We start from the raw sequence: 14,637 nt of genomic DNA on the forward strand, positions 1-14,637 counted from the left end.
AATGGTAGGTATAGTGTAAGAAGTGACAATTAATGAAACGATAACCAAAAATGTATGTGTAGCAAGGAAAATACATTAATATATGTGCATAAAGTAAACATATATAGTATAAAATTACCTTTCTATAATCGTGATGTTAATAACTATTTCTATATTTTTTTTATATATCAAGAGAGTTTACAGTATTTCTTAAAAGCCCCTCCCCTTTTCGGTACTAGCATACCCTAAGGTGGAAAATATTCAACACGGTTAACAATTTATATTAAAGGATAAAACTCTAAATCTAAGAACAAAAAAAATGTGGTATAATGCAGTTTACCAGCCCTTAGATGTGGTGTCTGCATTAGTTTTCTTTTTTCAAAAGTACAGAAGAATTCCTAATGACCCTGCCAGAAATCCTATGTCCTTTGTAACTTCCTGTGCACTGAACTGATATCTCAAACAATGTTATCAACCTTTCCAGCTGTCTTCTGCAAGCCACACATCATCCTTCCCCTACGTAATGGAGATGAGAAGAGAGGGAGGTGTTTATGGTCTTAATCAGAAGAGCAGCCTAGGGTGACAACGTTGCTTCTCCTTAGAATACAGTATAGTGAGTGAGCGTTGTCACCCTAGGACAGAAGGTGTATTGCTGTTGTTAAAAAAACTAAGAAAGAAAAACTAATGGAGCCACCACATCTAAGGCGCGTCACGCTACAATATATTAAATGTTTGTTCTTGGGCTTTGATACATTCCACATTCATTTAATTACATCTTTCAAATATTATGTTACATCATCCATAAAAATTTATTTTTTAGAACTGTTGCATTACAAGGTGTTTATTGTCATATACTGTAGATTGTATATTTTTTTTTTATTGCTTAGAGACCAGTTTCATTCTCTGTAATGTTCATTTCTTACATTTTGTCTGTAATTCTTCATGAATTGTTGGAGATTCCAAATGGTACTAAACTATCTTTTGTACTTTTCAGGGACAAGATGAATGTGGGTGTTGCACACAGCGAGGTGAACCCAAATACTAGGGTTATGAATAGCCGTGGAATGTGGTTAACGTATGCCCTGGGAGTTGGAATGCTACACATAGTGCTGCTAAGCATTCCTTTCTTTAGTGTCCCTGTTGCATGGACTTTGACCAATGTCATTCACAATCTGGTGAGTATCTGGTGACTTTCCATGCTATACATAAAGTGGAGCCCGGATTTATTATTATTATTATTATTATTACACAGGATTTATATAGCGCCAACAGTTTGCGCAGCGCTTTACAATATAGGGCAGACATTACAATCACAATACCATTCAAGACCAGATGTTAAGGAGGGCCCTGCCCCTGAGGGCTTACAATCTAAAAGGGAGGGGGAAGTGATACATGAGGAGGGATCCATAGATGTAGCAACATGAAAGCCTCTCAATTAGACAATGAATACCAAAGGCTGGAACTGTTAATACAATAATCCACCTACATGTTAGTACATTGTTATTATCTGGTGACAGGTGTTCATGGTGCTTTTTGTGGGGTACCAAGCTGGTATGTGAATCATGGGTCCATTTCATGAAAAACGTATAGACACGTAAAGCCTTTAAAGAGCCAATACATTTTTAATTTTGGATAGAGTAGGAAATAATTAGAACTCCGTGTGTGTTGTATTTTTGTTTTTTACTGTGTCCCATTGGGAAGAAATCCCTTCACTTCCTGTCCCAGATACACTACAGTAAGTGACTGGGATTAACTTCAGATTGAGGGCCAGTTCACACCAATTATGGTGCATTCTAGCAATGTTTTGCCATGTGTCCGATCACACTGCGGGCCGGGGGCCTGGCTGCGGTGCCATTGACTTCAATGCACCGTCATGCTCCCTCCCGCCCCAGAACAAAGCTCTGGAACGCACCGTAATTGGTGTGAACTGGCCCTTAGACAGTTGCCCCCAAAACTGGTGTCTCTCTTGGAAGATTTCCTCTTGCCTTCTGTTCCCAGGGTAACTGTAAAATTTTGGGTTTAAATTGCATTCTGTCCCAGCAATGGGTGGCCTACTTAACCACTAGATAGGGATTATAGGGTAGGCCAAAGTCTTGCCTTCTTAGGCTTTAAAACTCCTGGGACACTTTAGAACAGGGCTCAAAATTTTAAGTCCTGGTCTACCAGCCAGGCCTTAAAAGTTATTCGTCACCAATTCCCCTTCTAAACCCTACCCTGCCCCGGACTTAACGCAGCCAGGTCAGTGGTGTGACACAGAGTACAGAGATCAGTAACAACGCACAGTACAGAGGTCAGTTGTGTAATGCCGAATACAGAGGCCAGCAGTGTGACGCAGAGTACAGAAGTGAGTAACGCAGAGGCCACCGGTGTGACGCACAGTACAAAGGTCAGCAGTACAGAGGTCAGTAACGTAACTCGGAGTGCAGAGTCAGCGGTGTAACACAGAAAAAACAGGGACTTAAATGCACAGGTGCTCTCTTCCTCTCCTGGTGGGATGTTGGGGGGGTGCATCAATGCTGCCTCCATGTAACAAGGTGAAGCCTCCAGCAGAAATGTACATAGGTCAGCAGGAAGACGCACACAGTACAGAGGTCAGTAACGTAACTCGGAGTGCAGAGTCAGCGGTGTAACACAGAAAAAACAGGGACTTAAATGCACAGGTGCTCTCTTCCTCTCCTGGTGGGATGTTGGGGGGGTGCATCAATGCTGCCTCCATGTAACAAGGTGAAGCCTCCAGCAGAAATGTACATAGGTCAGCAGGAAGACGCACACAGTACAGAGGTCAGTAACGTAACTCGGAGTGCAGAGTCAGCGGTGTAACACAGAAAAAACAGGGACTTAAATGCACAGGTGCTCTCTTCCTCTCCTGGTGGGATGTTGGGGGGGTGCATCAATGCTGCCTCCATGTAACAAGGTGAAGCCTCCAGCAGAAATGTACATAGGTCAGCAGGAAGACGCACACAGTACAGAGGTCAGTAACGTAACTCGGAGTGCAGAGTCAGCGGTGTAACACAGAAAAAACAGGGACTTAAATGCACAGGTGCTCTCTTCCTCTCCTGGTGGGATGTTGGGGGGGTGCATCAATGCTGCCTCCATGTAACAAGGTGAAGCCTCCAGCAGAAATGTACATAGGTCAGCAGGAAGACGCACACAGTACAGAGGTCAGTAACGTAACTCGGAGTGCAGAGTCAGCGGTGTAACACAGAAAAAACAGGGACTTAAATGCACAGGTGCTCTCTTCCTCTCCTGGTGGGATGTTGGGGGGGTGCATCAATGCTGCCTCCATGTAACAAGGTGAAGCCTCCAGCAGAAATGTACATAGGTCAGCAGGAAGACGCACACAGTACAGAGGTCAGTAACGTAACTCGGAGTGCAGAGTCAGCGGTGTAACACAGAAAAAACAGGGACTTAAATGCACAGGTGCTCTCTTCCTCTCCTGGTGGGATGTTGGGGGGGTGCATCAATGCTGCCTCCATGTAACAAGGTGAAGCCTCCAGCAGAAATGTACATAGGTCAGCAGGAAGACGCACACAGTACAGAGGTCAGTAACGTAACTCGGAGTGCAGAGTCAGCGGTGTAACACAGAAAAAACAGGGACTTAAATGCACAGGTGCTCTCTTCCTCTCCTGGTGGGATGTTGGGGGGGTGCATCAATGCTGCCTCCATGTAACAAGGTGAAGCCTCCAGCAGAAATGTACATAGGTCAGCAGGAAGACGCACACAGTACAGAGGTCAGTAATGTAACGCATAGTACAAAGGTCAGAGGTTAGCGGTTTAAGGCAGAAATAACACACAGTACAGAGGTCAATAATAACACACAGTGCAGCGGTCAGAGGTTTAAGGCAGAAATAACGCACACTACAGAGGTCAGCAATATTGCACAGTGCAGAAAAAAGCGGTTTAAGGCAGAAAAATAACAGGGACTTACAGTGCACATGGCTGACCTGATTCAGGTGCCCTCTTGTTCTCCTGGTGGTGGGAGGTGTGTAAGGGGTACAGTGATGTGTCCTCCATGTCCAACTTGAATCCTCCCTTCAGGTCCTGCGCTGTCCTGCCAGCCAGCAAATTGGAGCTCTGCCACTCCCAGCCTATGGCTGCTAACGGCTAACGTGGGCGGAGGAAGATTGCAGGTGACGGACAGCCAGCTGAACTGATTCTCCCTTCTCTTCTCCTCGGCCGCTGCAGCTATAGAGCGGCCAAAGAGGAGAAGAGAAGGGGGGAAAACCGAAGAGATGATCGCCGCTGCTGAAGCGGCAGCAGTTTCCCCCCTCGTCCTGCCGCCCCCACGCATTTTTCAATCGCCAATTGCGAGGGGGCGAGTAGACATTTTGAGCCCTGCTTTAGAAGATAGTTGAAATTGTGTACAGGAGCATGGTACTGCTGTGTTCAGTTTAATTTTAAGGGTAAGTTCACTTTCTCACAAATTGTGAAAAAATTAAGCACCCCAGCCCCCACTGCACTTACATGGCTGAAATCTCCTCCAGCTGGTGTAGCGGTCTGTACACCGTAAACCCGACTCCCCAACTTCTGTACTGGGGATCAACTTGGTCAGTGTGGTCATGTGACTGCCCAATGAACGCTCACCATTTATGAGCATTATGAGTATTCCATACTGTAGGACAGGGAAGTTCAGGGTACGGACCGCTACACCGTCTGGAGGCGACTTCAGACATGCAAGTGCATTTTTTCACATTTGAAGATATATTCTGTAGATGTTGGATAGAAAAAAAAAAGGACTGTTATCTGCAGATTAGATTAACAGCGTATTGTGTAGTTGTAATTTCCCTGTAAATGGGATCCATAGCGTTATTGTGTGGTTGGCTGCAAAACTAAATGCTGCTTATGTGCACCTTAACAATCGAAATGTGTTTTTTTTTTTTTTTTCTTCTTCTAAAACTCCTCTACTTCTGAACACTGCATTTTTAATAGAATATATTCTGCTAGCTGGCTGAACTGACCTTGTACACTTTACAACTGCTGTCATGATTTCTTTACTCACGGGAATAAATGATAAGATTGCCATGTGAAGAAACACACGTCCAAAAAGAGCTCATTCCTAACACGGTTTAATCATCTCTGTTTACTGCTGTTTTGCTGACTATATTATGAAATACATTACACAAGGGGTGATGTTTTCATTGGATAGAATACAGTGTTGCTGCATGATCATTCTGTGCAACTAATGGACAACAGTTTGAGAAGCTTTGATATGTTCTAACAAAATATTATACCAAATATTATACCATTCGTGATTCAAAAGATTATGATGTGTTGAAAAGGACTCTGTCATGAATCACTAATGTTTTAGGACTGTTATAAAGGCTGTGAAGAATCTGACTAGATTTCATCCTGTAACTTGTCATCATTCCCAACCACTGTGCTGTGGACTCATTAATATCACCCTGCTAGACTGGATCTGTCGTCTTGTTCTGTGTCACTGACCTTTCCTCTACATTACCAGTCCTTGTGTGTATGTAAGGGCTCCTGCTCCTCTTGGGAAATGTTAGTAAAGCTGGCCATATACAGGTAGATTTTCAAACAAACATTGAAACAAAAAACCTCGTTCGTCAGAGCCTCGTCGTCGATAATGCCATCAGATACTTGATGGAAGTCATTTGAATAGCCATTTGATTTCAATATTTGATTTTGGAATAAATGTTATTTTACCACTGTTTTTACCATTTCACTGCTAGAATTTTGTTCGTTTAAAAAAAAAAAATGGCATCCTTATCCTTCTATTTATTAATTAATTTTTTGTCACTACAGTCAAAAACCATCTTTGATTTGACCCAATTAACTATTAAAAAAAAATATGTTTTCGGAATACTCATTTGATTCTCTAACAAAATTATGTGTGTGTATGGCCAGCTTTAATGTAAATCATGCACCTGTTGTTCTGTGATCCAGATTACTACCTCAACCTCTCCAATGATTCCTGCAGCACATTTGGCTGACCTTTTGCCTATAATTCATATAGCTGTCCCCTGCATTGACCCCCTATGCCTGTCCCCTGCATTGACCCCTGTGTCTTTCCCCAGCATTGACCCCCTGTGTCTGTCCCCTGCATTGACCCCTGTGCCTATCCCCTGCGTTGACTCCCTGTGCCTGTCTACTTCATTAAGTTACCTGGGGATTGGGACCCAAACAACTCCCTAGATGCAATCTCTCTGCTTCCCGGGACTAGCATCTATCCCAATCTGTAGGTAATCATTCCATGTACGATTTTAAATGCAGACAGCCAGAGACAGTTGCAGCCACTGTCACACTTTTATTAGCTTCAATGGACACAGCGGCTGCATCTGTATGGATCCATCTGGAATTCCTGCCTCAAGAATCCACAGGCTCTTGCCTCAGGAATCCCCAGATGCCCATATGCATGTAGCCTTAGAAACTCTCTCCAGTCACCCACGGGTAACAATCAATGTGGCCAACCTTGCACAATTCTCAGCTATTATATGCAGGCTCTAAGGCCTGGCAATACAGCCATCTACATTATGCAGGTCTTCTTGCTAAGATGTCCATGCATATTCTCCTTTTAACTCCAAACCCTCTACTACATTCAGCGTTGACACCACCCTAGGGCCTGCTGACCCAGTCAAGTAACAGGGAATAGGTCGCCTATGAACAAGGCTATAAACATAATAGAAAGATACAAAGAATGATGTTAAATTCACATTACCATTAAATGTGAAAACGCATGACGATATTTTCATAGGAAACCCCCAAAAGTATATGATAATAGGTCTGTAATGCTGTTTAACTTCAGGTTTTTCCTTTAAGTTGGTGTACTGAGAGTATATCCGTTTTGCTTCCAACATCAATTTCAGTACAGAAGTATTTTAATGGATGTGGAATTCAGTGTTTTGTATCTTGAATGCAGTATGCACCTTAACTAACCTCAAAGCTTACCTCAAATCCAATGTCTGTGTACACTAACCTTTCATTTCAGAATAGTCTTTGAACTTTTATTCGTTATACACATGAAATTTTATATTTTTGCTCAACAGGGAATGTATGTGTTTTTACATGCAGTGAAGGGCACGCCATTTGAAACCCCAGACCAGGGTAAAGCCAGACTTCTTACACATTGGGAACAACTAGATTATGGAGTACAGTTCACGTCATCAAGAAAATTCTTTACAATCTCTCCAATTATTCTGTAAGTTGCATTTAGCATTGAATTGTTAATATCAGTGATTTGTGCATTGTGCTCAAGATGCCAGAAAATTTCCCTTGCACTTAAAGTGGAATTTAAAGTGACCCTTTCCTTTGCCTAAGCTGAGCAAAGTAAAAGAGCCATTTATATTTCCCTTCCTCAGCAGCATATATTATATATTCACTTTTCCTTGCTCCTGCACCGTTCTGTTTGACTGTCCATACTGATTTGTCAGAGCTTACGCAGGGCTACAAACTTCTTCCCACAGCCCTGTGTCAGCGTTGGGCCAATCATGAAGCTCCTAGTGCTGTCACATGGGAGGTGGGAGTGAGTCACATGCTTACCCATACCTGGAAGTACCGGTTTTTTCGAGCAACCAAAACAAGCATTACAGGAACTAGAAAAGGTGAGTACGTGCTGCTGGGGAAGGAGTGGGCTGTTGGTTGATCTTTTTTTGTGCCCTGCATGGGTAAAGTTTTTTTACTTCTTCCTTTGAGAAGACATCCTATCGTTTCCTCTCTCACCACCACATCTGACCAAAAGACTAAAAACACTGAATGCAAAATGCTATTGCAAGAATGGCCAAGTGGTCTTTTTACTTCCAATACGGTTTTCCTTTAAAATGGAATTCCAACCAGAATTGTTTCCTTTGTAACGGGGACAGCCTGACTGGGACATAGCGATAACCTGCCAGAGGTTTTAACCCTTCAATCTATCTAAAGTTAAAGTTCCACTTTATCTAAATATAACCTACATTTTTAAGTGTACTCATTTTTATAAATGTTATATATGTAGCAGTTTTGACTCCTCTCCCTATTTAAGTGTCTTGTTTGTCATAAACATGCGTATAACTTGAAGTAGAGCCTATTCATGCTGGTTAGTATTAATTAGGGATGCACCGATATATCGGCCGCCGAAACATATCGGCCGAAAATGGCACTTTTGGCTAAGTGCTGAAAGTGCAATTTTCCTGCCGATACATCGGCGCATCCGTGCTTTCTTTCCTCCCCGCTGGGCGCTGCTCTGTGTCCCAGCGGGGAGGAGAGAAAGTGACAGCCGGCCGAGAGCTGTGGTGGAGAGCGCTGTGAGCGGCCGCCGTCACCTCCCACACTGCTCAGCTGCCTATCGCAGTCCGGCAGAGCAGTGTGGGGGCGGAGACAGCCCTCGCTGTCACCGGAGGCTGAGCTCTCCTCCCGCACCGCTCGCTCAGCCTCCTGTGACCGCGTGTCAGAGAGAAGAGTGAGGTACAAACACTCAGCTATCAGTGATCGCTGAGTGTTTGTACATAATGGAGGACTTGGTATGTTGACTATATCCTCAATTATAAATGAATGGGAAGTGAGCTAAATCACCTCCTGTTCATTCATAGTTGTAGTTATAGTAAACATACAATGTTCTCATGTTATCAATGAACAGGAACCCTCATAGAGGATTCCTGTTCATTGATAACAGGGGATACAGAAAAAGAGATTGAGGACTTTGTGTTCTCAATCTCTTTTTCTATTTTAAAAGGGAAATATCAGGGGTCTGTTTAGATCCCCAATATTTCCCCCAAAGCCCCTAAAAGTAAAGTAAACATATTTAATAAAAAATGAATTAATAAAAATAAATTTAAAAAAACTAAAGTTTATAAAAATAAAATATTTAAAAAATTTGAAAAAATTAAAATAAAAACATTTTCGGTTTCGGCCTGACAATTTTTTTTTTTATTTCGGTTTCGTTTAGGTTTTTAAATTTCTATTTCGGTGCACCTCTAGTATTAATGCTTTAGTACCTAAGAACTACATAGATACCTCCTGTACTATATGAAAGCCCAATGCCAGCCAGGACATTTCATCTTCATTTTGTATAGAGCAGTGAAGGGTTAGAAAAAAAACTTCTGGCAGATTTTTATTGTTGTCTGTGATGCCATTGGGATGGGTTCCCCTCACTTTGAGTGCTGTTGACACCCCTGTGACACCAGGACAAGAAATGAGGAATTGGGGGGCAGCCAGCACAGGTAAACATGGACAGCAATTCAAACTTTTCAGATGTTATAACCTAAACATTGTGTTTTTGCTGTCATCTCTGTCCCAATTGGAGTGATTTCCCATTGTCCCCCCTCCCCAGAAAAGAAAACATTAATGAGGACACAGACAAGAGTAAAAAACCAGAGCTAGGTTCCAAAACAAGGGTTGAAAAAGGTTGGGCTGGAGTTTGGCTTTAATAACATTAATTACATCTGTGCATTCTTCTGTCATTGATTACCAAAAAAAGTGTTACAACACTATATATGCATTTTTACGCAACCCTAGCATGAAGGGGGAAACAATGCTGCATGGAAACATATACTTTTAACCCCTTCATGACTGAGCTAGTTTTCAGGTTCTGTTCATAAATGACTGACACATTTTTTACATTTTTGCTGTGTGATTCTTCCACAGCAGTAATATACTTTCTTACTAAATGTACCCACACATATTATATATAGTTTTTTAGAGGACAGATAGGGCTATATAATTATATCACATATGTGTACCTAGCCCCTCACTTAGTTTGAATAAAATAAAAAAAATGAGGAAAACCTGTCTAGTCACCCACATCACCATTCACATTTCCAGGTGTGTTGGATGCCCGGTCCCCCTCTGAGCACTGTGGTGCCTTCCACCAGCCTCCACATCCCTACTGTGACTTGCAGTGAACACAAGGGTTGACCGAAGCAACCACAGAATGCAGATGGGGACCAGGCATCTTATACATCTGAAAGTGTGCTGGATGCTGAAGATTCTTCCACCAGTGGTATTTTTGGAATATAGTGGAAAATAGTGGCACAGAGAAGTATTAGAAAACTTCTATTTCATGCAGTTTATTTTTCTGTGGTTGCAGAGTTTTGTTAATGAATGGAAAAGATGTGTCAAAAACCTCAATGAATAGTGGCATCACATTAAATATGTATATGCTTTTAAGCATGGATGTGTGACTGGGTCCTTACAAACCGAAACATCCACTGAACACCTGCAGTCTTTTAATACGTCTGTTAACAATGCTGTTTCCTGTTATTCTTACGCGCTTTCTTTTTATAGGTACTTCCTGACCAGCTTCTATACAAAGTATGATCCAACACATTTTTTCATCAACACTGCTTCACTTCTCAGCGTCCTTATCCCCAAGTTACCTCAGTTGCATGGAGTACGAATTTTTGGCATCAACAAATACTAAACAGGAATCCTTCAGACCCTGAATTACTTCAAGCGCACATACTATTGGCTCTGGCTCTTTCTGTTCGGATGCAATGGATGGCCGACTAAGCCGTTTTAACGATTTCTACAGTAAAAATCGAATTGCTCCTTCGTATAAGCTGTTGGAAACCACATAGACTTGGAGGGGAAGGAGCTTCCCTCCGAAGAGAGCACTAGATGCGATTCAGAGGTTTCCTCTGTAAGCTGGGCGGGCCCAGCTATGACCCGAGGTTTGCAAATCATACACAAGACTTGTGAAATAAAGGAGTGGTCAAATCTACTCTGTGAAAAGAACATTCTCAATTACATCAAAATATGTCCTTTTATCATTATTTTATCATGTGTAGCAATCCCATTTGTGACATGCAACAGCATTCACTAGCTGACATAATGTTGTGCTGCATGCTGCGTTAATATGCACTAGTCGTTTTGGTTCCTTTTTTGTTGCTGTATTTTTTTGTGTGTATCCACAATACTTTCTAATTTGCCTGCAAAGCTGTTTGTGATCACTGTATATTCAGTAGTCATCTGGTAACATATATCAAGTCAGCGCTGTACGCTTTTCAGAATTACCGGGAGTTGTTTAATTTAGGAGTTTTGCTTGAGTTTTTCCTTCTTTATAACTCTCCTTACCAGACATTGAATAGCTCTGAGCAGTGGCACAATCTTTGTAGCGTCTAGTTGAAAGAAGAATGTAGATTTAACCATGGTATTATTTTAGTTTTATAACTGTAGTACTGGCTTAGAAGCAGTTGTATTAGAAGCCAGCAATCTTTTGAAAGCAGGCTGGATCTGTAGATGGTACGAAAAAAGAAATATGTTGCATTTTGAAGCAGTTTGTGTTAGATTAGTGACATGGACAAGTATGATCATTTATAAAACCTCCTCAGTTTCTCACTCCGAAGTCCTGAAGTTGTCTCTGAGTCCTGAACTCTCCCTTTATTTCCCCTACAGAATCTCATGGCCTGAAGGTTTGTTTAGAGACCTTTTGTTATTGTGCCCTTTGTGCTGCTGCAGATGTTCCCAATGCCATAAGAGTTGAGCAACTGCATGGAAAATCAGGTTGGATTGTACTGAGTGAATGAGGGAGGGGGCATAGTGTTACACGTACAAAGATTTTAGGCTCACAGCACATCTTTCCAGTTCCCATGGGTCCATGCAATTGTGGCCTCAGTGACACATGTTCCCTTGTTATGAAAAAGTACTTTATGTTGTAGGCTAAAGATGAACACATCGATTAGTGAAATAAGTGAATGCTCTCTTTTTTTGCGGTTTGCCTAAATATGTGCATGCAGTGCAGGTCATTCATTGTGTGTATTCACGAATGGTGTGATTCAGATTAGATTACACAAATCTACAAGCCCATATTCCAGGGAATCAGAAATGTACAAACAGATTCATTCATCTGTACTGCTGACTTAACCGAGTATAAATCGGTTATTGAATATAAAGTTGGAATGTTATAGGTTAGAGGAATCTAGCCAATTGAAAGAGAAAAATGGCTGAATATCATATTTCACAGAAAAACCTGAACTGTGCTCCCCCGAACCAATATATTTATAAAACGCAATTTGGAGCAAAAGTAGGCCCCTTCCAGTGGGAGCCAGTCAGGATTCATCTGTGAAAGAAAGCACAGACTCCAGTTTTCATTACTCAGCCTTTAGTATAGGGTTACAACTACGTGCACCTTGCTACAGTTGCTGACAAGCTATTGCTTCAGCAGTGTTTCCAAATCTGTACTCACTTTAATATCCTTCAGCAGATATTCGTATAGGCATGAGTGTATTTCCACATCTGCGACGTATAAAAAATGGATTTTATCCATAGAAAGTCACCTTATGAAGAACTAAGAAGGTTTTGGCTGAACACAGTCATATGAGCCTTCTGTTTTTATTTAATATTTTTTTCTAATGAAGAAAGCATACGCATTTTCTTTAGAAACAGAGTTAAAAAGATGTTTTAATTCAAACGGTTTGGGAAAGCTAACCCTTTATGCAGACATTGTAGACATAAATCATGTTTTCATTTGTCATTGTAAAACATTTGAAAATTGTCCCCTTTTTTATTTTTTAATTCTTCCAGTGGCTTTTCAGTTTATTGAATAAATTAACGTTTGCCCTTGATGTCTTCTGGGTTTTTTTCTTATTGAAACTATAATAGCAATTTTTTGGGCTTTTGAAAACATTTTAATTTGCCTCCAGTAGCATTTGGGTTTCCTACATATGCCGGGTACGTTTTATCAGTCTAGCAATTCATGCTTTATCTTTAACATAACCACTTCTGTTCTCGCACCTGTATATGCTTTATGGACCAAAGCATTTGTTACATTTTGGCTATGGGGCTATTGATTTGTACGCCCTTCATCTTCCTATGGCAGGGGATAAATGCTAATTTTTTTCTAGGAGTAACATAAAAAAAGCAGGTTTATTTGCCTTATTCCTTGCACCCACAGACTTCCTGCCAGCTTCATGACCTGTCCCCAAAGCCACATTTCTTTGCCATTCTGTCTGTCACAGGCACTCTGACGTCCTCACATAAAATACCAGAAGTCCTGCATTGTAGGTGAGATTGCTGAGGGCCAGCCCACAACCCAGAGCTTTGAAGAGAGCTACCAGTGGAGTAAGGGATAAGGTAAGTAAAACTGCTGTTTATGTTCCCCTAGAGCAGGATAAGCATGTATCCCTTGCACTGAGGGGGAGTCCCGCTGCAAGGGTAAATTTTGATTTTACCCAGTGTTCAGCTTTTAGGCATGGAAGGCGTCATTGAGGTTTAGCTAAGGGTTACTAAAGGAGTTTAATAAGAACGTGGGGAGATTTATCAGAATTTTTTTTTATTTCGGTTCCAGTTTTAAAATTTCCATTTCGGTGCACCTCTACTTGTTTCCATTACATCATTTGCAGGGGGAAAAAACCTTTACTATCAAACAGTGTAACAGGAGTTGGTTTAGACCAGTGGTTCTCAACCTGTGTAACCTCAAGACCCATGTTTGTCCTTGGTCATTAAGTCGCGACCCAAGTCACACCGAAATGGGGTGCACGGCATTGCGATACCGCACGTGGCGGGCAATCGAACTGTGGGTGGGAGGTGCGTTTGGGGTACCATTCAAATGAATGGCAAGGCAACATACCTCCCACACCAAGAACGCGTAATAAGTGTGCTTGTGTGGTACAGCGCGTTAATTGTGCTGGACTGTGCGATGAATGCACTGTACTAGTGTGAACGGGCCCTATCTTTCTTAAGGTCCATCCAGTCTCCCTACCTTACGAGAACTGGAGTGGATCCTTAGCCTGGGGTCCAATGTGGGCATCTGTGCTGTGACGGAGATCCATCCATATGTTCAATGCTTGTACACCTCCCTTTCCCGCCTATAGAGGTGCCAGGAGCCGGAATGGGACGTCACTCTGGTCCAGGCACCTCTACAGGACACATGAGGGATCTGTAAGCAATGCATGTATTTCACCTCAAGCTGAAACTCAGTGCTGGGCAGCATATTCTGAATGGCTGCTTGGCACGGGAAATGACAGTGCTGCGCTAGGGGGAGGTAGAGGAGCCTCCCACCTAGAAAAGTGGAAGGCATGAAGCGACCCACTGAACACCGGGCCGCGACCCACTTTTGGGTCACGACCCACCAATCCATATGTTCAATGCTTGTACCCCTCCCTTTCCCGCCTATAGAGGTGCCAGGAGCCGGAATGGGACGTCACTCTGGTCCAGGCACCTCTACAGGACACATGAGGGATCTGTAAGCAATGCATGTATTTCACCTCAAGCTGAAACTCAGTGCTGGGCAGCATATTCTGAATGGCTGCTTGGCACGGGAAATGACAGTGCTGCGCTAGGGGGAGGTAGAGGAGCCTCCCACCTAGAAAAGTGGAAGGCATGAAGCGACCCACTGAACACCGGGCCGCGACCCACTTTTGGGTCACGACCCACCAGTTGAGAACCAAGGGTTTAGACATTACATTTGGGACTAATATATTTCTAAGTGAAGGTGCCCCTCTATCAATGAATAGGAATTTATCAGGTAGAAACTTACTGAGAACCCTGTCCTTCTTAAGTATTGGCCAGTGTCTATTATTGTATGTTGTACAAACAAATCTATTTTGGACGCAGACCTAGATTTATATTGTAAATCACTCCGAACAGCTTTATCTTTTAACGGATCACTTCTATACATCCAGCCACATAATTAATTTTCTCCAGGCTTTCTTTTTTACAATCTTTTTCTAAGAATCAGTTTTTTTTTACATTTTAGACTAAATTAGTGTGGAAAATAATTATTTA

General features: G+C 42.2%; 1 protein-coding gene across 1 annotated transcript; it reads left to right on the top strand.

Moving 5' to 3' along the window:
- Positions 1-975: 975 nt before the first annotated feature.
- Positions 976-11,547, top strand: ORMDL1 (ORMDL sphingolipid biosynthesis regulator 1). The gene is made up of 3 exons (XM_018570228.1): positions 976-1,154; positions 6,987-7,138; positions 10,198-11,547. The coding sequence occupies exons 1-3, from the start codon at positions 981-983 to the stop codon at positions 10,331-10,333; spliced, it is 462 nt and encodes a 153-aa protein (XP_018425730.1). The 5' UTR covers positions 976-980; the 3' UTR covers positions 10,334-11,547.
- The last annotated feature ends 3,090 nt before the right edge of the window (positions 11,548-14,637 follow it).

The sequence above is a fragment of the Nanorana parkeri genome, unplaced genomic scaffold, assembly GCF_000935625.1.
Source record: "Nanorana parkeri isolate BGI_ZX_2015 unplaced genomic scaffold, ASM93562v1 scaffold1482, whole genome shotgun sequence".
NCBI lineage: Eukaryota > Metazoa > Chordata > Amphibia > Anura > Dicroglossidae > Nanorana > Nanorana parkeri.

Coding starts and splice junctions, on each gene's coding strand:
- ORMDL1 (XM_018570228.1), top strand. CDS start 981: ATGAATGTGGGTGTTGCACACAGCGAGGTGAACCCAAATACTAGGGTT. Junction 1,155..6,986: donor CCAATGTCATTCACAATCTG/GTGAGTATCTGG, acceptor TTTGCTCAACAG/GGAATGTATGTGTTTTTACA. Junction 7,139..10,197: donor ACAATCTCTCCAATTATTCT/GTAAGTTGCATT, acceptor TTCTTTTTATAG/GTACTTCCTGACCAGCTTCT.